Source organism: Rhinolophus ferrumequinum, chromosome 19, assembly GCF_004115265.2.
Source record: "Rhinolophus ferrumequinum isolate MPI-CBG mRhiFer1 chromosome 19, mRhiFer1_v1.p, whole genome shotgun sequence".
NCBI lineage: Eukaryota > Metazoa > Chordata > Mammalia > Chiroptera > Rhinolophidae > Rhinolophus > Rhinolophus ferrumequinum.
The window spans coordinates 49,714,150-49,735,866 of record NC_046302.1 but is presented as its reverse complement, the minus strand read 5'-3'; the positions used below and the strand labels follow the sequence as shown (position 1 = coordinate 49,735,866).

The following is a 21,717-nucleotide window of genomic DNA, read 5'->3' as shown; positions in this document are numbered from 1 at the left end:
AGATGAAGGCATACAGTTTACCTTAGATCTATGATCACAAGATTCCACAGATATAACACATTTTAGTAATTATGCTGTCATCAATTTTTAGATTTTTAATCAAACACCACTCTTTGGGAAGCTGAGCTGCTATAGTCGATACCTTCCTCCCGTAACTCCAGTGCAGTACCTTCTATCTGTGGCACTTCACCGTGCAGCTTGGCTTTGCTGGAGAAAGGTGCGTTCTGCAGCACTAATGCAAAGAGAGATGGGATCAGGGACTGCAAGGCGGAAAGGTACATGTGGAGCTTGTGTTCATCCAGCCCGTGCTCTCCGTCCTGAAACATAGGCGGCGGAAGCTAGTGTTAGTCTTCTGAAGTTATGAAGGGTATTCTTCCTTTCTGTGGCAAATGACCACACATGTAAGGAACCGCATGTTAGGCTCCCCAAAGGACACCTATGGGGCTGTCCATGAATCTTTTCTTAATTTCCCTAAGTATGTGAAAATGTGGAGAAGCATTCAGGTACTGTAGGATAATAGGACATTTTATATGGAAAACTTCAGGGCGAACATCAATTATTTCCATTTGTATGGAATTTCTTTCACAGGTTTTTTTTTTTCCTTTTAAAAGGGTCGTATCTTTTGAAATGTATAAGTCAGGATAAAGAAATTAAAGTGAGCCCCAGGAATCATTTTAAATGCTCAACTGTTAAATGAGCAGCAGAGCTTGCTACTTTCCCTCTCCTACTTCCTACAGTCCTTTGTAGATTTGGTGACATCTGTATTTGACCTCAATGAATGCACTTTAAAAAAATTCAACGCAGAGATAAAGTGTAGGGGAAGAAATTTCAAAAGGAAACAAAAGAAAGATATAATAGAAAGAAAAAAAGAGTAAGGAGGTTCAGCATGGCACACAGAAATCAAGTATTAAAAGGAAAAATAGAATCATTAGAGATGAAAGCATTTATTGTTGTTCAAATCCACTTGAGATGTCATTATTATGTTATAAAATAAAAAGTGTGTCAGATGTATGAGTTATTTACTATGGAGTTCTAAATTAGTTAATTTCTTCATGGAAGTTGAACACTGTAGATAGGTTTAGTAGCAATGTGGAATTAGCCATGCTATGAAATGGAACAAGAAAAACCAGGTATGGCTAACTCTCAGATAGAAGGAATGCAAACTTTAAAAAAATTCCCTAGGTTTCATAAAAAGTTTCACTTTAGTTGTCTATTTATGTTTCTTTTTAAATACTCATTTAGAAACTTCTGGAAAAAACAGTTCAATTTTTAAATTAAATAAATACATATGTACACATATCTATGTATAAGACCATCTACAGATTAGTTACAATGCTTTATGTAAGAGCCTTATACATACTTTAAATTTTGGGGGTAGAAAGGGCAAGAGTTTGAAGTGAGAGACATCAGATCCTGGTTCTATCATTTGACAGCTGTGGGACCCTGGGCAAGTTACTTAAACACTCAGTTTCCACACAAAAAAACAAAATATAATTCAAAGGGTTCTAAGAATGAAATACTATATTTTATATATAAAGTATCTACCTTAATGGCATATAATAGCCATTAAAGAAATGTTAGTTTTTCTTCTGGACTCCAAAGATATTTTAGGAAAAAAATTAGATCAAGAAGTTTCTATTGTTCAACTTGTCTTCAATTCTTTTACTTGGAAAAATGAAAAGTTCACTTTAAAAAGTGAGGAAGTGAACTACTACAGTGAAATAAACACAGTTAAAGCATTTTGACATTGTATAAATAAGAAAGCTTTGGATACACATATTTTAGTTATCTCCGGACTCTGGGCACTGGAGCTGATCCTTTATCTAAAATATTTAAGTCAGAAAAGGAAAGGAAGAGCTAACTTTCTGAATAATGTATGAACAGTTCCATAAAGGTGCTATTTCAGCTAATAAACTCAGATCATGCCCTTTCTCCTTCAGCTTCAGTGAAGTAAAACTTCCTCAAATCTCTCTTGGCTTCAGCCCAATAGAATCTTTAACTGGTAATTTATTCGAATGTTCAGCTAAGGTACTTTCTGTCTTTGCTCCCCAGCATGCTTTTAAGATGCCCTGGAACACACCTTTCACATTTCTAAGAACTATATAAACAAAGGAAGCATTTACCCTGAGAAGTTTTTCAATCTTGTTCAGCAATGTAGGTATAAGATGAGACTGTAAATTTCCGAGTTCTGTAGTCCAGGCAGCATAAGCTGGTAAAAATACTTGATGTGTTGCACTAACTACTCTTTCTGAGGGATCACACAAGGCTGACAGCAACAATTCAAAACCCTGCCAAAAAAAGAAAACAACAACAAAAACAAAAACAGGCAAAATATAGATTTTTAAAATAAACAAAAAAACCCAATACAAATAAATATGCATTGAAGTATATTTAGAAAACATTTTAGGCACGGAAGAAAGCCGTCCATAATGCTACCCTTCCCGTTTTCTTTAAAGAAAATGCATGTATCCATTGATGAAGAAACCAAGGAGAAAGGGTGGTAAACACACATGCTTGTTGCCAATTTCCTGCCACAAAGCTGTGGCGAATACTGTAAATGAATCATAGCATTCTCTCCTCCGAATTGCGGAATTGAAACCAGGCAGCCAAACCAACTGGTTAATGTTGACATAACTGCCATCCCTACTACAGATTGTACAGTAGGGTATCTGAATCACAGATTTGGAATATTATTTGGAATTTTAAAATAGAGTAAATGGGGTTAATTCTGAAAAACATACCTGTTGATATTTGTCTGGATCATCAATGTATCCCATAATGATACCCAGGCTTTTGATCACAGCTTCTCTTACCAAATCTGCTTTATCTTCCATTAGCATCTGTTGCAACATTGAAAGAACCAAGGAGCTACGAATTTCTTTCTGAAAATAAACAAGAACAGGTTCTTGCTATTTATTTACACTAGCAGCAGAAAAATATAGAAAACAATGTGACAGACATCCACGTATTTAAAATCCATATTAAATATACATTAACATTTTGTTATGTTTGCTTCAAGTCTTCATTTTTCAAAGACATACAACATTACGGATACAGTTCAAAGTACCAGTCTCCTCCATCCTCTCTCCTTTCCTCTACCCTCCCTTTCTAAAGATAATAACATCTACCCTGAATTCGGTATTAATCATCTCCCAGCATGTTTTTATATCTTTGTTAAATATGTGCAAACCCTTACAGTGCACAATAGCAGGTGCTTTGGGCAAATCAACAGTCAACACTCTGCTATAAACGGACAATGACTCTTCTACCACTACCTGTTCAACTCAGAAAAAAGCACTGAGAGTGATACTAACAGGAGGGACTACAAAAATCACGCTGGTAATCAAAACATTTGCCTGGGGTAGGAGTGTGGAAACATTATAAAATCCTGGTGTTCCTATTTTTTGAAGAACTGAGAAAAAAAATTCAAACAGCTAAAATATGAGAGTAAACTTTAAAAGTACTTTAGCAAGAATTGCATTGCTATTTTCAGTTGCTACTATTAAATATAATGTCAAGGCAACAATAATTCTGTGTCTTCATTTCACATTTCTTCCGAAGTTAAAGAATATTAGAGGATATTTTAGCATAACTCATGGCTGATGTTAGAATAAAGAATTATCATTATACAAATTCTTGCCCTTCCTTCCCTTCTCTGTACCATTATTATAACTTAATTTATAAAATTCTTTAAACCTAAACGTATTTAGATCTTTTTTTACCTGTAATGGTTAGAATAAAATGAAGATAGAGGATGTGACCATTTTCATAAATTTACAGTGTGATCTGGAATGCAGAACAAGGTCTGACAGACATTTTTAAATAACCTAGTTTTTGTTTTGACTTTTTAGGAACAAAAATATACGTAATTTTAGCAAAATTTAGTCACATGTTGGTTGTTGAATATACCTTTTGATACAGCCTTGTTTATTTATCCTTTCAGCTAAAAATTGCCGTCCACCCAATGCCTTAAAATATCTTAACTTTCAGATACTTTAAATGTTAAATATTGGTTTGAAAATTGGCTTCTTGGTTGGTATCAGCATGGGCAGCAGGACAGAGGTACGTAAACTTGAGCTGGGTATGCGTTTCACATGGACCTGGGCTGATGCCCACTGTGGCAGTTTCAGGATGCCACAGGGAACCCACAGGACAGGTCAGGAGGCCATGACCACACTGAGACTTTCCTGGTACCAGTGACAGTGGGTACAAGGCAAGCAGAGACCCACGGAGAAACATTAAGCCTATTCTGAACACTGCCTAGCATTCTGGTGCCAGCCGCAATGCGGAATAGCTCACTGTCCTTTGCGAGCACGTGATGTTCATCTCTGTGTTGGGACAATAGATAACAGGATGCTCAGACTCACTCGTCATGTATTGATCCATATGATTTATCACAAAAACAAACCAGTTTTTTCCTCTAAGATGGAAAAACATTAAAAAATTTTTCATCGTGCTCAGTTCCCAGGGAAGGTATGGGAAAAATAAGAACTCCAAGGCTCATACGCTTATAAGTCCGTGTTATCTCGTTGGGGGCAATTTAACACTGTCAAAGTAAAAAATGTAAATGCTGAAAAAAGCAAGATGCAGAGAAATTTTAAAAATGCACCCACACAAGAACCTGGCAAAAGTGTTTACTATCAGGGATATAGAACATTATATATCCTATGATTAGTTTTGGGTAAGAACATTTTAAAAATGCAAGTGGGTATATGCACAAATTTTTATTTTCTGTAAGAATTAAAAACTATTAACAGTAGATAAGATACCTTTGGAGAGGATGACTAGGGGCCAAGGAAGGAAGTCTTTGATTTTCATTTTATTCTTTTCTGTACTATATAAAAATATATTTTTAACAAAAAAAAAATTGTTACTGGGAGTGAAACTATGGACTATTCCTTTTTTCTTTATATTTTTCTGAATAAAAAAGCCATAACAAGTATTACTTTTTAAAATGGCAATCGTCTGACGATTGGTTTCTCACTCTTCACTGAAGAATATGAGGTTAACAGTAAACTCAACATAAATAGCTCATGCATTGCTGTACAATTCCATTTTTTGTACTTTTTTAAAGAATAGTCTTATAAAAATGACCCTTTAAGGTAGGGGTCAGCACACTTTCTGTAAAGGGCCAGCTGGTCCTTTGGCTTTGGGGGTCATCAGGTCTATTGCATCTACTCATATCTGCTGGTGTAGTGTAAAAGCAGACAGACAATCCATCAACAAATGGGTGTGGTTGTGAGCCGGTAAAACTATTTACAAAAACAGGCTGTGGACTAGATTTGGCCTCCAGCTTGTAGTTTGTCAAGCTTTGCTTTAAATTATGGTTGTTTAAATTAAAATAACTGTGATGTCATCACATCCTTCTATCCCTTCTAAGCCCTGGACCAATGGGAAGATACCTAAAAGGGAACAATAGTCCAATGGTTCTCATTTTTTGGTGGCAGGATCCCTTCAGTCATTTAAAAATTAATGAGCACATCAAACAGCTTTTGTTTGGGTGGGTAATATCTATTGACATTTATTTATCATATTAGAAATTAAAACTGAGAAATTTATAAATATGTATCAATTCACTTAAAAATAACAATAAGCTCATTAGGTTAACAAGAATAACATTTTAATGAAAATAACTTTATGAAACAAAAAAATTAGTGAGAAGAATGGTGTCATTTTACATTTTGCTGCAAATCTCTTTAATGTCTGACTTAAAAGAAGATATGTAGATTTTCATATCTGCTTTGTATTAAATTGTTATGATATGTTGTTTTGGATGAAGTATTTAAAAAAAAAATCTAGCCTCACATAGGCATGAAATTGAAAAATGGAAGAGTATTTTAATAGCCTTTTCTGATATAAATAGACATTTTGATTCTACACTCGAACTGGACAAATGGTAGTTTCTTAAAGGTTAGTTGCAGTGTGGAATCTGGAACAATGATATAATTCGTTGCTACTAAGCTCTTTCAACTCTGATATATTAAATTCCATTGGTCTATCTTGAACCTTGCTTCTATTTTTGACCCATGCATGATTTTGAGTATTCGCACTGGTCATTGGAGAAATATTGGACGATGGAGTTATGCAGATGTTCTTCAATGTTGACAGATTTTATTATAATCTCAAAAAAAAAATCACATTTGTTAATATCACCACTGATCTCCTCAGAAAAGTGTTTACATACTTAGAAACGGTCACTGTCACGGTGGCAGATACAAGTTTTCCGAAATTCTTGTTCTCACTTAAAAGTTCCAATTTTATTCTTGGCAGTAAATGCCATCTATTTGTTTCTCTTGAAGTGACAGGCTCATTTCATTCATTCCCATGAAAATGTCTGCCAAATACTCAAGTCTGAATAACCACAGTTTGTTTGTCAATCAGTGGTCTGTCAAATAAAATCAGTATCCCATGAAAAAAATGGCTAGTTCAGCTCACAACCCAAACCATTCAGAGTGCTTTTCATGAAACAACCATCAAACCTCAGTATGCAGCAAAGGGGCTTGATATTGGTATTTTCCATTTTATCACAGAGAATATTAAAAAGATGCATACTCAAGGGTCAAAATTTAGTAGAATGAGAATTAATAATTTAACTGATTCATCAAGCTTATTTTTAAGAGAAACTGGCTTTTTCTGCACGTGCCTGGCAGTGATGAGTATGACACAGTCAGTATATTTGGGTGTCACTGTCCTCATCACTGTTTAACGACTGCACAGCCACTACTGCCCATTACAACTTCTGCACCAATGTGTAAATGTCGAAACAGAAAGAGACAAAAACTGTTTCAATATTATTATGAAACTAATTCTCACCTCATGGACCTCTTTGAAAGGATCTCAAGGAAGCCCCCAGTGTACTCAGACCACACGCTGAGAACTGCTGATACCATTTAATATATTTATACTCTTGCAAAATCAAGGGTTAATGTACCTATTGTATCAAGGTGAGCCTTTTCTTTTTGACTCATCTTTTTCCTTTATTAGGAGCATGTCCTAGGAGAATTTGGATTAAAATGTATAAGACATTCGATTCAAGGTTTCTGTATTATTGAAAAGGAAAAAACAGAGTTTAAGAAAAAAACGATAATTCTTACAGGAAGGTAAGGTGCCAGGGCTCCACAGGATTCCGCCACAAGTAGTCGTCTCTCTGGGTATTTGTGATTAATCTGGAGTAAAACAGAAATCAAGCATAAACAACATACCGTCCCTTCCCCCAACAGAGCATTACTTTTTTCACAAGTCCTGTTAAGAGTGTGATAAAGCTTCTTTCTTTTCCACTTCTGGGAATCCCTGTGTATACCTGGACCAGGAATAAGGGAGTCAGGGAGAACCTAAAAAACGAGGTCACAGGGGTTATCTGTTAAAGAGAAAAGGATAAAGCAAAGATGAGAATTTGGCAAGGTGTGTAGAGGTTGTGGGCTTGCTAAGACAGCTTTCCTTAGGACGTCAGGAGCAACTTGCTCCTTCCCTAGCAACATTAGTATATTTTTAAATTTGCAAAACCCAGCTTTCAGCTATTATAGATATTGGTCTATAATATATGCCAGGAATGACTCATCAGTCCTATTTTTTACCTGAGGCAGTAGGAAGTAAGTTAATCAATGGTTTAACTAGAGCCCTTGACTAGTGATTTTAAAGTAAGCAGACTTCAATCCATTTGTGTGTGCATATGTGGAATGATGGGGCTTTGTGATTGTGATGACTACACTGAACCATAACAAAAATAACAAAACAACAAAAAGACACATACTGGGTTTTGTGCCCATATGTCTTCTTCATAGAATATAAAATTTTCTTTGACTGGAAAAGTATATCTGTTTTCATATTCCCACATGAAAAGCTGACATAATTCATTAATGTATTGGATGCCTAAAATTAAGAAAAAAAATTATATAGCAATCCACTGGGCAACAAACTGGAGGTAGGCAGCTAAATAGATTCCCGATATCCATGTTTACCCAGGTTACAGAGGAGGTGGTGGCAGAGATGTTTATAACTGGCATCTCTGAATTAAATTCAGAAATAGAAACCTCAAAGTACTAGAATGGTTTGAATGTCAAAGCGTGCTATACATAAACTTTCATTTTGCTTTTCTTTACTCTCAAAATTAAATGTGCATACAATAATCAAATGTATTTCTATAGACTAGCAACAAACAGAGAATAAAATTAAGAAGATTCTACTTACAGCAGTATCAAAAAGAATAAAATACTTAGGAATAAGTTAAAAAAGTGCAAAATTATATTCTGTAAACTATAAAACATTGTTGAAAAAAATTTAAAAGACCTATGTAAATGGGAAGATATCCTAAATTAATGGATTGGAAGGCTTACTATTATTAGGATGGCAATACTCTTTAAATCGATCTACAGGTTTAAAGCAATCCTTATGAAAATTCCAGCTGGCTTCTTTGCAGAAATTGATGAGCTGATACTAAAATTCCTATGAAAATTCAAGGGACCCAGAATAGTCTAAACAATATTGAACTATGAGAAACAAGTTCAAGGGGTGGGGTTTATATTTGGGGTGATAAAATTGTTCTAAGATTGTGGTGATGGTTGTGCAACTCTGTGAATATACTAAAAACCACTGAATTTATACATTTTAAAAAGATGGGTGAATTGTGCGGTAAATGAACTGCACCTTAATAAAGCTTAAAAAGGAAAGAAAATGGAAAAAACTATAAGAAATTAACTGTACATATGAATAACTATACAGAATTGTAAATTCAGAGTTGTATATGCTGTTTCCAAATTGGCTCAATGAATAAAGTCTCACCTTAAATTAGTATGCACTATAATCTATAGATGGCATAAAGGATTGTCAGAGATAATTATGACTACACGTGTATAATGTTCACTTTATATACGAAATGTAGATATAACTTCACTAAATTTTAAAGAAAAAAGTAAATACTCAAAGGAACTGGGAATAGAATTCTAAAAGACCACATAGTTTAGTGATTTTCCAGACACAAATTTTTTTTAAGAATAAGTGACTATGCTATTATAAATAAGACCATGAAATTTGTCTTCCTACGTAAGAAATCCATTTTTTAAGGATGGAAATATAATGATGTGACACCAAGTCTAGAAAAATCAATGATTCTGTGTTCTACAGAGGACTGGAATATTACAATTCAATATAAAACCAAAAATATTTGTTACTAAATAGTGACTTGAATTATACATACAAAAATCCACCTAGATCAAAGGTTAACACTTTGTATTCTGTATATATTTATAATACATGCAAGTATACGTTATACAAACTATTTCTATTACCTCCCTACCCACCTACACACACACACACACACACACACACACACACACACACACACACACACACCTTGCTCTCCCTTGAACTCATCAGATACACTCTCATCTCAGGGCTTTTGTATTTGTAGTATCTCTCACTTCATTCAGATCCTTGCCTAAACATCAGTTCCTGAGAGATTCCTTCTCTGACTGCCCTTTCTCAAATAGCATTCCCCATCACTCTCTAACCCTTATCTTGCTTTATTTTCTTCATAGTTTTAACACGACAAAACATCGTGTAATCTATTTGTTTACTCTTATCCATTAGGATGTCTTTGTCTTTTATTCCCCACTGTACCACTGGAACTAGTGTTTCTTAAGCATTTGTTGGAAGAATGAATAAAGCAAAGCATCTCAGAGCATTCTGGGATAAGCACTATTAAATCACTGTGCAGGGGTACAGAAACAGCAGCACAATTTGTATCCCACATTTTCCTAACGGCATTTGAGAAAGAAGATGTGAACATTTGTGAAAACTGGAATATAATAGCTGGGGAAAACTCAATAGTGATTTACCTGCTCCCAGCACTGTGGTAAAAGTTCAGCTTCTACACGCGTTGGTCCAACATGACGTGCAAATGCCACGCAGCCGGTCAGTATCATTTGCCTGAAAACAATATGAATAAAAACTTGTATTTGCATTAGAAAGCACAACTAGGACAAAGGTTAAAAAGGGTCAGCTCTGTAATTCACATGAAGTACAGTATTTTTGTACAATCAAATTAGGCTTTTCCAACAAAAGACTAGACTCCAAGAAGATAGTGAGTTCCTTAAGACTAGTTCCTCCAGCAGTGGCAACACCATTTGTGAGACATGATGTGAAGGGATTCTCTATTTGTGTGACGCTGAAACTCATAACCTCCTAAATTAACTTTCATGAAAACATATGCATTCTGAGGTTATATGTCCAATGCTTCAGCTTCTACTGACCCTCAGTTTCTAGCTACTAAAACAATCAGTGATTATTCCCCCAGTATTTCTATAATTTAAAACTATGGCATCGTGTCAGTAAAATGACATTTCTTAAATGAGAATTTTTGGTATTGCACCCAAGACAACTGGTAGGCAGCGACCGACATGGCTCCCAATGATGTCTATCTCGCGATATTCCAGCCCTTGTACAATCCCATCTCCTCGAATGTAGACTGGACCTAATAATTTGCTCCTAATGGACAGAATAATGGCCAAAGTGATGGGATGTCACTTGAGATTAGGTTACAAAAGTCTGTGATGTCCATCTTGTGAACCTCTCTATTGCCTTCTTAGCTGGCATGCTTTGATGAAGTACGCTGCCATGTTGGAGCATGCCTGCTCCCTGATGAAAATGACCTAATATCTGATCACTGTTGTTTCTCCCCACCAGTGTTTTAAAATAATGAGAAGGCATATACATAGGTGCCACAAATGTTTGATAATTGCAGTAAATAAACTGGTGAAATTAAAGCATTTCAAATACTTGAAAGAAGTGTATACTTATACAGAAACTTCATGGGAAATGACTTTGAATCCTGATTCACCATCGCTATACCAGAGATGTACAAACTTACTGAAATGTTATGCCCCTCAAAACAAATTTCTTAGTCAGCAGAGGTAAGATTCACAATTCTAAAAAAAAAATGAGAACTCTGACATACAGTTGAAAATAGAAAAAGTCAGATGGCCTGCAGATTATTAACAGCATTAGAAACAGGCTCCAGTGATGGCTAAAATAAATGTTGTTCCTACTTACAGAAAATCACAGGACAGGGATTGCTTGCCTAGTATGTGACAAAGCTAGAAATATGGTGTCAATTATGGTTGTTAGGAAAGAACTGGTAAAAAGCACCGAGCATAAAATCCAGTTTTTCTTAGGATATGATCAAAGAAGTCTGAGATCATTAAGTAAGGAAAAATGATAACTGATTACATGTCAGATACACTATGCTAACTTAAAAATTTTGCATTGTTAATTTCTTATTCATATTCTATATAGTTCATCAATTAATCAGATTATTTTAATAAACAATTGTGTTTCTGTAAGGTGAAAGATTTCAGTGTGGACAAAGGTGCTCAATTTGACATATCTTGACCTGAAGGAAGGCTAATAGGTACTTTTGGCCACCAGGTGGCAGCTGTTAGCTTTACCCGCAGAATATGAAAGACAGCTATTACAGATCTAAAAGTCTTTGCCTTGCAAATATAAAAATGACAATGTAATACAGCGTATTTAATTAGTGAGTTAACTCTTATGATTTTCCAATATTTTCAGAGGAAGTAAAAATTTTAACAGTCATTAAAACAAGTATTGAAATTCCATAAAATTATCTAATCATAAAGTACAATTCTATTGTTTGGCAAAGGTATAAGCAAAAGTTTTTTCATTAAGATAGAAAATCGTAACACAGACAAACATTTAAACTGCCAAATTTTATCCATCTGGTGCTTAGTCTGCATAGCCACCCACCAGGATGTTTTGTTCACCTTCACACTTGTACAGCTTTAGTTACGGTAGTATTTAACAGTTTTACTTTCTGAGTAGACACCTATCGTTGTTTGATCAAAGATCATTCCTCCTTTTCTGGAAATTCAATCTGATGTATGTCCCTTCCCCTCACCACCCTCGGGCATAACTCATTTCTCCCCTCAGGCATCCTTGGTGTGGGCTTCTGACTCAGGACTCACCCAAACAGAACACTGTATATCCCTCTAGCCACACAGCAATTGGTTTACAGATAGCCCAGTGATTCAGAAATTCATATATTAAATATTTTATTTCTTGTAAAGCATAACTATTACGAGGCCATGATGCATCTAGTTCAGCTGTGGAAAAGGGAGGGAAGATTTTGGTCTTCTTAGAAGTCACATGTGAAAGACAAAGACAAAGAAATATTTGAATTAGAAGTCCAAAGGTAATTAATACAAAACTGTACGAATTCAGCATAAGTCACTGGAATAACATGAGTGAAAATATTTCAGACCATTGTGAGTAGGGCCAGTGTTTCCTGTCTATTAAAATAGGTATTGGAAAGAAGGCATTTAAATGCTAATTAAAGGCATTAAAATGCTAATTTTGATGTCAAATTAGTAAGTCAACATTTTACTTATTTCCCAAAGAAGTAGTCATACCCACCTTTGCTCGTCATCTGGCCTCTTGATCAAATTGAAAAGTATGTGGAGGAGCTGATCTCTCTCTTTAGGCTCAGGATGTAGGCATGCTGTACACAGTATGAGGGGGATCAACTCCTAAAGAAACACGAAGGTGCAAAAATTCAAAGTAAAAATGCATTGCAGGATATTCTTTCCCCCCGCCAGAGTATTCTTAAATGGACCTTTAAAGTGAAATAAACCTCAGTGTACCAAAGGGCAAATTTCCATTTTGTTGATATCCAAGAGAAAACAATGAAACATGTATTTATGGTTGGTTGTGCAGAAGGTGCAAATCACATTGTAATAAACGTACTTAAGATTCAGCTAACCTTATTTTCTTATCCAATACTTCCCAAGAGTCTACTATTGTTTACACTAGATAACATTCCATCTTATAACCTGATATAGTCATTTTAATTTGGAAAGTGTTTTTAAACAAAACTTGCAAAAGTTGTATTTTAAAACTTAAAAAGATAACAGAAAATAAAGAAAAGTCTTCCTACTTCCACAAATACAATATAATCTGTCTTTAAGATGAGATATAATTAATAATTTTGTAACCTTAGCACATAACTGGATAGCTAACTGAAAAGACCATTAGAAATGTTTTATTTGAAATTGAAAATTTTAACAATATTTTGTTTGTGGCACATTCAATATATGCAGAGGTAAACTCAGTATTTTGTAGAAGAGTAATATACAAAAGTTTATTTCTCTCTTTCAAAGAGACATTTGAAAATTTATTAAAGTTTCATATTTTAATTACATTAAGACAAAATTCTAAAATATATTCAAAAGATATTAATGTTTTCCATTTTGGAATGGATTTTCAAATCTAATGAGAATAAAAGCCCAAAAGTGATAAAATATTTTTGGAGAGAAATCCTCTATGTTATAAAAACAATATTTTGCAGATATTTTTTAAAAAATCACTATGGTATAGTATTATTAAGAAGGGCAGAATGCTTCCTACTCACATTTCTCTTTCCCATCTACCTCCCTACCTACCAAAGAGTGCCAGCCGATTCAAAAAAGGAATTCATCACTATGGAGTAATGCATGATACCCTGAAGAACAGTCTACACTTTAGAAGTAGCTTCCCATTTTGAAGACACTCCCTTAGAAACAGATGATAGGATTTTTTGCATTGATTGAAAAAGACATGAAGCTGAAAGGCATGAAGTCCCTTTCCATTATTTCTAAAGTCTTTACATATTATTTAAAAATTATAATTACCTGATATAAATCCTAAATTGAAGTTACAAAAATGTAAATAAGAAGAGCTAAGAATATATCTGAGCAGTAAAAACAAATTTCAAACATTTATGGTGTCATTTTCTATTTGGACACCTCTGTAGGTTTTAGTGATTAATTGAAAAGGAAAAAAAACAAATAATTAGGAAAAATGATTTTTCACTAGGAATGGAAAACAGAATAATGCGTGTATATTCCTATATTGTTAAGTAATGTTTTCACCAGAGGCTCAATATGACACTTCATGGATCAGTCTTGCTTTGTAGGAGAAAACAAACAACCTTTTATGAAATGTTCGGGTAGGAGACCTGAATTAATTCTAAGGACTGTCCGAATCCTTCAAGGACTCCATGTGGGCTACTAAGAGCCAGTGACACTGGTAAGAGGACGAAGACAGTGCATCATCAGCACATTCCACTGAGAGTCGGGCCTTAAGGGTGAAAAAGGAGTTATTCTAGAAGGCATGAACAAAACAAGAAAAGATTTTAATGCCTAAACATCAAGAAAGGCCCTAAATATTTTATTTATATTATCCCCTCATGTCAGATCTTTCTCTCCCGAGGGTTTTGCTTCCTCCTAACCCTTAGCTTCTTTATCTCAAAAGCAAGCATACAAAAATAACTGTGTTGCTGTTTATTCTTTGTGCCTTACATTTTCTTTTTTTGTTTTTCAAATCATGGGCCTTAGTGATACTTAATCAAAAAGGTGGTTTATGTCATACATGAACATAGAGAAATTTTTAACTGAAATATGGCAACAGATGTGCTAAACTGAGAACGTTGGAGTAGGAGCTAGAAGCGTTCCAGGTTTGATTTACTCTTTAGTACCGAAGATGGTAACATGTAAAGAGAAAAGTAAAGAATATCAAAAAGACTCACATAATGAAGAAACAAGATTACCTACCTCTGGCAAAGTTCTACACTTCAAAAGTTGCTAAAATAGCTAACCTTAGAATTATTTATATCTATAATTCCTGGTGCTCAACCTTTAGGAAACCTAACAGGAATACTCAGATGACTTTAAAAGCTATGATACTGCTAAAAAATTACAGAACAAATGGGATTTACTCCCTAAATTAAAACACACACAACAGGTACAGAAGATGGAACAAGTCTGTCTACTTTATAATTATCTGGGGCTATTACTCATAAGGCAAAACATTTACCATGGGGCAAATATGAATGGCAATGTAAAATAACAGAGTTTGGTTTCTCAGAAGATTACAGATCTTTACTAACTACTTTTAAAACTTTTCGAGGATTGGTTCTCTATATGCATAGATCAAAGGACAAATATATTTATTCTGTAATTTGGTTTGAAAGATTCAAGTTCCTCAACCAACCCATTAAAGTGAAGTACTATATAAGTCACATACAGAAAACTAGTTAATTTTTTTCTCTCAAAATGAATAAACAAGGAAGTCTTTTAAAATATAAGCTGATAAAAAGTGATCATCAATACTTCAAAGAACATAGGAGGAATCTTTTTTCACTTTTCATCATGTCTGAAATTAGTATCTTATAACTGAGAGCATGTCACAATTTTATCGAAATTCTTTTCCTTTCTTAAAGGTATATAAATGTTATAATCAATGGCATCTTAGATTTGACACATGGACTGCTGAATTTAGAAAATGCTGTAATTGAGAACTGAAAGTCGAGTGAGGTTGTTAGTTTTCTTTTAAAAAACAAAAACCAGTAACACTAATATCTATATTGACTGTGCTTTTTCACTTTTATAAAAAATAAAAAGTTTAATTTATTAGACAGTTTTAATTAACTTTTATGTCATTCCTTTTAAAACAGTGGGTCACAAAATCAATTGAATGGGTCATGAAGAGCATTTTTTCTTTTTTATTGTTTACTTAGGTATATTTTTTATTGTTTTTAAAATATTTATAAAATCATCTGTGATATTGATTATCTTCTATTTTACCTTTTTGTAATTAGTAAAGGCAAAGACTTGATTTATAAAATTTTTATATTAATTATATATGTAACTGTATACTGGCACATGATTTAAAATGTCCAGTGAGAGTATACATGGTCAATAAAGTTTGAAAAACACTCACTTAAAACATGTTAAAATTTGATTAGAAGACTAGCTATTATGCAGCCTTAACAATGAGCAAGTTCTTTATATACTGATAAAGAAATATACAAAACATAATGTTACACGGAAAAAAGCAAAGTGGAGAACAGTACATACAGTACGGTATTATTTGTGTAAGTCATGGAAAAAAGATCATATATTTGAGTTTGTTTATACAGGTAAACAATATCTGAAAGAATATAATACAGTTCTACAATAATAGTAGGAGATGTCAGTATCCCAGTTTCAATAATGGATAGAACAACTAGAGAGAAGATCAGTAAAGAAGTAGGAGACTTGAACACTATAAAACAATTAGACCTAATAGACATATACACACAACACTCCACCTGACAACAGCAGAAAGTACATTCTTCTCAAGTGCACATGGAACATTCCCAAGGATAGACTATATGTTAAGCCACAGACAATTCTCAATAAATTTTAGGAAGATTGAAATCATACTAAGTATCATCTCCAACCACATGGAATGAAATTAAAAATCAGTAACAGAAGGGAAACTGGAAAACTCATAAATAAGTAGATATTAAACAACATACTCTGTAAATAACCAATAGGTCAAAAAAAGAGATCAATGAGAAAATTAGAAAATACTTTGAAATGAATGAAAATGAAAAACACAACATACCAAAACTTAATGAGATATAGCAAAAGTAATACTCAGAGAGAAATTTATAGTTATAAATGCCTACATTAAAAAAAGCAAGATCCCAACTCAACAAACTTGCTTCACACCTTAAGGAACTAGGTAAAGAACAAACTAAACCCAAGGCCAGCAGAAAGAAGAAAACAATAAATATTAGAGCAAAGATAAATGAAACGTAGATAAGAAAAACAACAGAGAAAATCAACAAAAGCAAAAGTTCTTTGGAAAGATCAACAAAACTGACAAACCTTCAGCAAGACTGACTAAGAAAAAAGAAAGATCTAAATAATGAGAATCAGAAACGAAGGTGGAGACATTAGTATCAATCTTACAAAAATTAAAAAGATTGTAAGTGAACAGGACAAATAATGGTTCACCAATAAATAATCAAGATGAAATTAACTAATTCCTGAAATCACATAAATTACCAAAACTGACTCAAGAAGAAATAGAGTATTAATAGACCTATAACAAGCAAAGAGGTTGAATCATTAATAAAAAATATTCCAACGAAAAAAGTTCCAAGATCAGATGGCTTCACTGGTGAATTCTAAAATACATTTAAAGAAGAAATACTGATCCCACTCAAACTCTTCCAAAAAACAAATGATGAAAAATTTCTAACATATTCTACGAGACTATCATTGGCCTGATATCAAAACCAGACAGAGAGAGAGCAAAAAGAAAACTATAGGCCAATATCCTTTATGAAGTTAGATGCAAAAAGGTGCAATAAAATACCGCCAAATCCAAGAACACATCAAAACGATTATACCCCATGACCAAGTAATATTAATCCCAGTAATGCAAGGGTGGTTCAACATATGAAAAATCAATCATTGTATTATACCACATCAATAGAAACAAAAGGAAACAAACCATCATTTCAATCAACGCAGAAAAAACATTTGATAAAATTCAACATCCTTTCATGATAAAAACACTTAGCAAAGTAGGAATAGAAAAAAACTTCCTAACTTGAAACTAATATAAAAAATGTTTTTTAATTAAAAAAAATAAAATTAAAGGGTATTTATGAGAAATCCACAGCCAGCATCACACTCAATGGTGAAAGACTGAAAGCTTTCCCCCCAAGTGCAGGAACAAGATAAGGATATCTGCTTTCTCAAAACATGGCTAATCAACATTGTACTAGAAGTCCTAGCCAGACCAATTAAGCAAGAGGAAGAAATAAAAGCTATCCAAATAGTAAAGGAAGAAAAACTATCTCTAGTTGCAGATAACATGACATATATATATTTTCACAGAATTCACTAGAGCTAATAAATAAATTCAGTAAAGTTGCACGGTATAAGATCAACACACAATTTATCAACTTTGTTTCTACCAGCAATGAACAACCTGAAAAGGAAATTAAGAAAACAATTCCATTTATAATAGCATCCAAAAGAATAAAATACCTAGGAATCAATTTAAACAAGGAAGTGAAAGACTCGTGTACTGGAAACTACAAAACATTGCCAAAAGAAATTAAAGACATAAATAAACAGAAAAAAAAATCCCATGTCCATGTACTGGAAGACTTCATGTTGTTAGAATGGCAATACTCCCCAAAGTGATCTACAGATTCAGTACAATCCCTATCAAAATTCCAGTGACCTTTATTGCAGAAATGAAGCTGAGCATCAAATTCATATGGAATTGCAAGAGGCCCTGAACAGCTCAACAATACTGAAATGAAAAAAAAAACACACCAAGATCGGAGGACACATACTTCCCAATTTCAAAACTTACACAAAGCTACAGTAATCAAAATAGTGTGGTACAGGCATAAGGATAAAGACCAATGGAACCGAACTGAATGTTCAGAAATAAATCCAAACATCTACAGCTAATTGATTTTTGACAAAGGTTCCATGACCTTTCAATGGGGAAACAATTTTCTCTTCCACAAATGGTACTAGGACAATCAGATAACCACATGAAAAGAATAAAGTTGGATCCCGTCTTTTCTCCATATACCAAAAACAACTCAAAATGGATCAATGACCCAAATATAAGGGCTATAAGCAATAAAACTACTAGAAGAAAACATAAAATCAAGTAAATATTCCTGACCTCAGATTTGGCAACAGAGTCTTAGGTTTAACACCAAAAACACAAGCAACAAAATAAAAAAATAGAGAAACAGACTTCAAAAAAATGAAAAACATTTGTCCAACAAAAGACATTATCAAGAATGTGGAAAGACAATCTACACAATGGGAGGAAATATTTACATATCACATATGCAATATGGGTTTAATACCCAGAATTGTAAGAACTCTTAGAACTCAAAAACAAACAATCCAAATTAAAAATGGGCAAAGGACTTGAAAGAACACACTAGAAGCTGGTAAAATATATTGCCTGTTGGATGGTGGCTTAGGGACAGAGGAAGTTTTTGTTGTTTATCTTTTTGTATTTAAAAAGAATTAAACCATGGAACGTATTCTTTCATTAAAACTTTAAACCCTGTTTCCAATGTTTTATTTATTTAATTAGCTAGGATGGTACTATGACCAATCAGTTTACTGAAGGACATTTTGATTCCATTTACACACCAATAGAAAGTGTGTAAGAGAATATGGTAATACTGGTAAGAGAATATATAAAACTTGAGAAATAAAAAAAACTCAAAATATTAATCTTTCAATCACAAGACCTTTTTAAAAATATAGATTTAAGGAACAAAGGTAAAATATTAAATAAAAGTAACCCAATATCAAAGAATAAAATGAAATAAAACTTTTGTCCTTTTATGCCCTGGGATTGGTTTCAAAGCAAACCAACACATACTTCTTATTTACCAATTTAATTTTGAGGGAATACAACTTTCGTATGTTATAAATGGTAAACTTGCTGATAAAACAGAATAAGGTACAAATAAATAAACAATATAAACAATTAACTCTTCATGAAATTGTAAGTATATATTTTTTAAATATAAAAAACTTAAAATCAGCCAGAAAAGTAAACATCAAACCACAAATAAAATATACGTTGTGTACATATGCATGTATGTGTATATATGTTTATATATATATATTTACATATATAATGTATTTGATTACTGATGATGCAAATTTATAAATACTTCATGCAGTACAATCAGGTTTTGGTGGTAGAGTCTTTTATGATAAAAAAGAGAAAAATTAAAATAAAAAAGCTTACACTGCATTTCATAACAATTAGGTTTCTGTAATATTTTAAAGATTACATGAAGGAAACATAGTAAGAGGGATGCAAACATTAATGCATTGCATGGATTATGTAGCTGATAAAGGAAAAGAAGCTCAAACACCATTCTGCCAGGCAGAACTGCAAAACAATCTGAAATTGGACACTGATCCTTCAAGACATAGAAAATTTTCCATGCTTATTAATAGTATCTCACAACTGTATTTAAATAGGTAAAATGAAAGCATCAGTAAGAAAACAGTCATTTTTATCTTTTTAAAATTAAAAATGCCTATAGGAGTAAAATATTTTAAAACTCGACATAAAAGTTTTCTTGAGGATCAGTACAAATTTCTTGAGCTAAACAGATAATTAAGGATAAGCTTTATATGGATTTTGCGAATGCACTGTGTACCTATCATACTGTAGGTCCCATGAATTAGGATTGAAATCAGTGGTAAATATTAAAAAGATAACAGAAGAAAGTCATACGATACATTTTAAAATATTCTTAATGAATTTTTTTATAAGAAATTTTGTGAACTGGAAATTGATTTCATAAACTGAATAATTCAAATAATTAATTTTGTTTGCAAATAAATCATCTACTATCATTTAAACAACTTTTCATTAATCTGTTATTGGCTAAGTATAACTGCAAAGAGAACTTTCCACAGTACTTATGGCTCATCACATAGGCTATGTGTATTAAAATACATTTGCTACTGCATTTTGGACATTTAAAGCATCTGTCAAAAACAGGTTAGCTATACGAAAATCAAAAGAGGTATTTTCAAAAGTTATTATAGTCAATATTATAACTATCCTATCATTATCAGACAAGTGATTATTGTCAGATATAATAAAATTAACACGTATAATAGGTAACTACAAGTACATTTAAGAAAAGAGTTACATTTTTAGTCCCTGTTAATTTTCAATACAGAGTGTCTATTTCTGCAGACTCAAGCATATCATACCAGGAGCAGAGATGAAATAAATTAGTTAACTGGTAACGTAGAACAGTGTTCATGGCACATAAATGGACCTACAGTAATAGTTAGTGTTGCACAAGCTAATGATGCTTTTAAGCAAAACTGGAGTAACATGAATACCATGCAGTTTCACTGAACTCACCTGACAGAGGTGTAAAACCATTCTCTAGGAGCAGAGATGCATGCACAAAAGTAAGAATATGATTGCAAGTAATAGACTTTAACAAAATAAAAACATAACACTAAACTTCAAAATGACAAAAAATGGACAACATGATGAGAATACTGGGATGAAATACTTTCTGCGTCTCACCTCTCTCTTTGCCAACAGGACGTTGGGGACAATGTGTGGCAGGCAGCGTCCCAGCATCAACATGACACTTTTCTCACTGTCTGCAATCCGAGACACCTAGAAAACCGAAGAATTCATACATAATGACAGTGGAGAACTTCTGTGCTTAAAGTTCATGCTGTAGACCCTGCCACCCCTGCTCTAAACACACACCCAAAATTCCAACTTATGACAATGAAGACGACGATGACAATAATAACAGCTGTGTTCCCAGATACGATAAACATTTCTGGGGACCAGGAATGGACTTAAAACATCAGTGAGAAGCAGGGGCAAAGCCAGGGAGGCCACTATGCCTCAGTTCTGGGAACAGGTAGGGATAACACAGGACTGGGGCAGCTTCAGCAGTTTTTCTTTTGTTCTTGAAAAGATGTCCATAAAGCTACAATCTTTGGTGAACGAGATAGTTTGTATAATGAAGCTGCATGCCAGGGGAGGCCCAAGGAGGCTGACCCGGTCTTACTGTGTTTTCCCGAAAATAAGACCTAGCCAGACCATCAGCACTAATATGTCTTTTAGAGCAAAAATTAATATAAGACCGGTCTTAAATTATATTATGTTAGATAAGACCCAGTCTTACATTACAGTAAAATAAGACCGGGTCTTATATTAATTTTTGCTCCAAAAGGAGCATTAGAACTGATGGTCCGGCTAGGTCTTAATTTCGGGGAAACATGGTACAATGAGGATTTTCAGAATTACATCCAAACCATCCTCTAGCTCTTTCATATTCTC

At 33.6% G+C, this 21,717-nt stretch overlaps 1 protein-coding gene across 9 annotated transcripts in view; it reads right to left on the bottom strand.

Moving 5' to 3' along the window:
- The window catches only part of RELCH (RAB11 binding and LisH domain, coiled-coil and HEAT repeat containing), a 93,249-nt gene that overhangs the window by 35,052 nt on the left and 36,480 nt on the right, over positions 1-21,717 (bottom strand). For 4 of the 9 annotated variants that reach the window (XR_004421057.1, XM_033087348.1, XM_033087349.1 and 1 more), the window contains 8 exons: positions 20,944-21,039; positions 20,773-20,796; positions 12,427-12,539; positions 9,834-9,924; positions 7,095-7,166; positions 2,742-2,882; positions 2,124-2,288; positions 143-317 (listed from right to left, as the gene is read on the bottom strand). Coding sequence is in view for 8 of the 9 variants with exons in the window: in XM_033087348.1 (XP_032943239.1) it covers positions 143-317; positions 2,124-2,288; positions 2,742-2,882; positions 7,095-7,166; positions 9,834-9,924; positions 12,427-12,539; positions 20,773-20,796; positions 20,944-21,039 (877 nt within the window). In the remaining variant the exon portion in view is untranslated. The remainder of the gene's footprint in view (positions 1-142; positions 318-2,123; positions 2,289-2,741; positions 2,883-7,094; positions 7,167-9,833; positions 9,925-12,426; positions 12,540-20,772; positions 20,797-20,943; positions 21,040-21,717) is intronic. The other 5 variants (XM_033087352.1, XM_033087353.1, XM_033087355.1 and 2 more) reach the window with 3 other exon arrangements.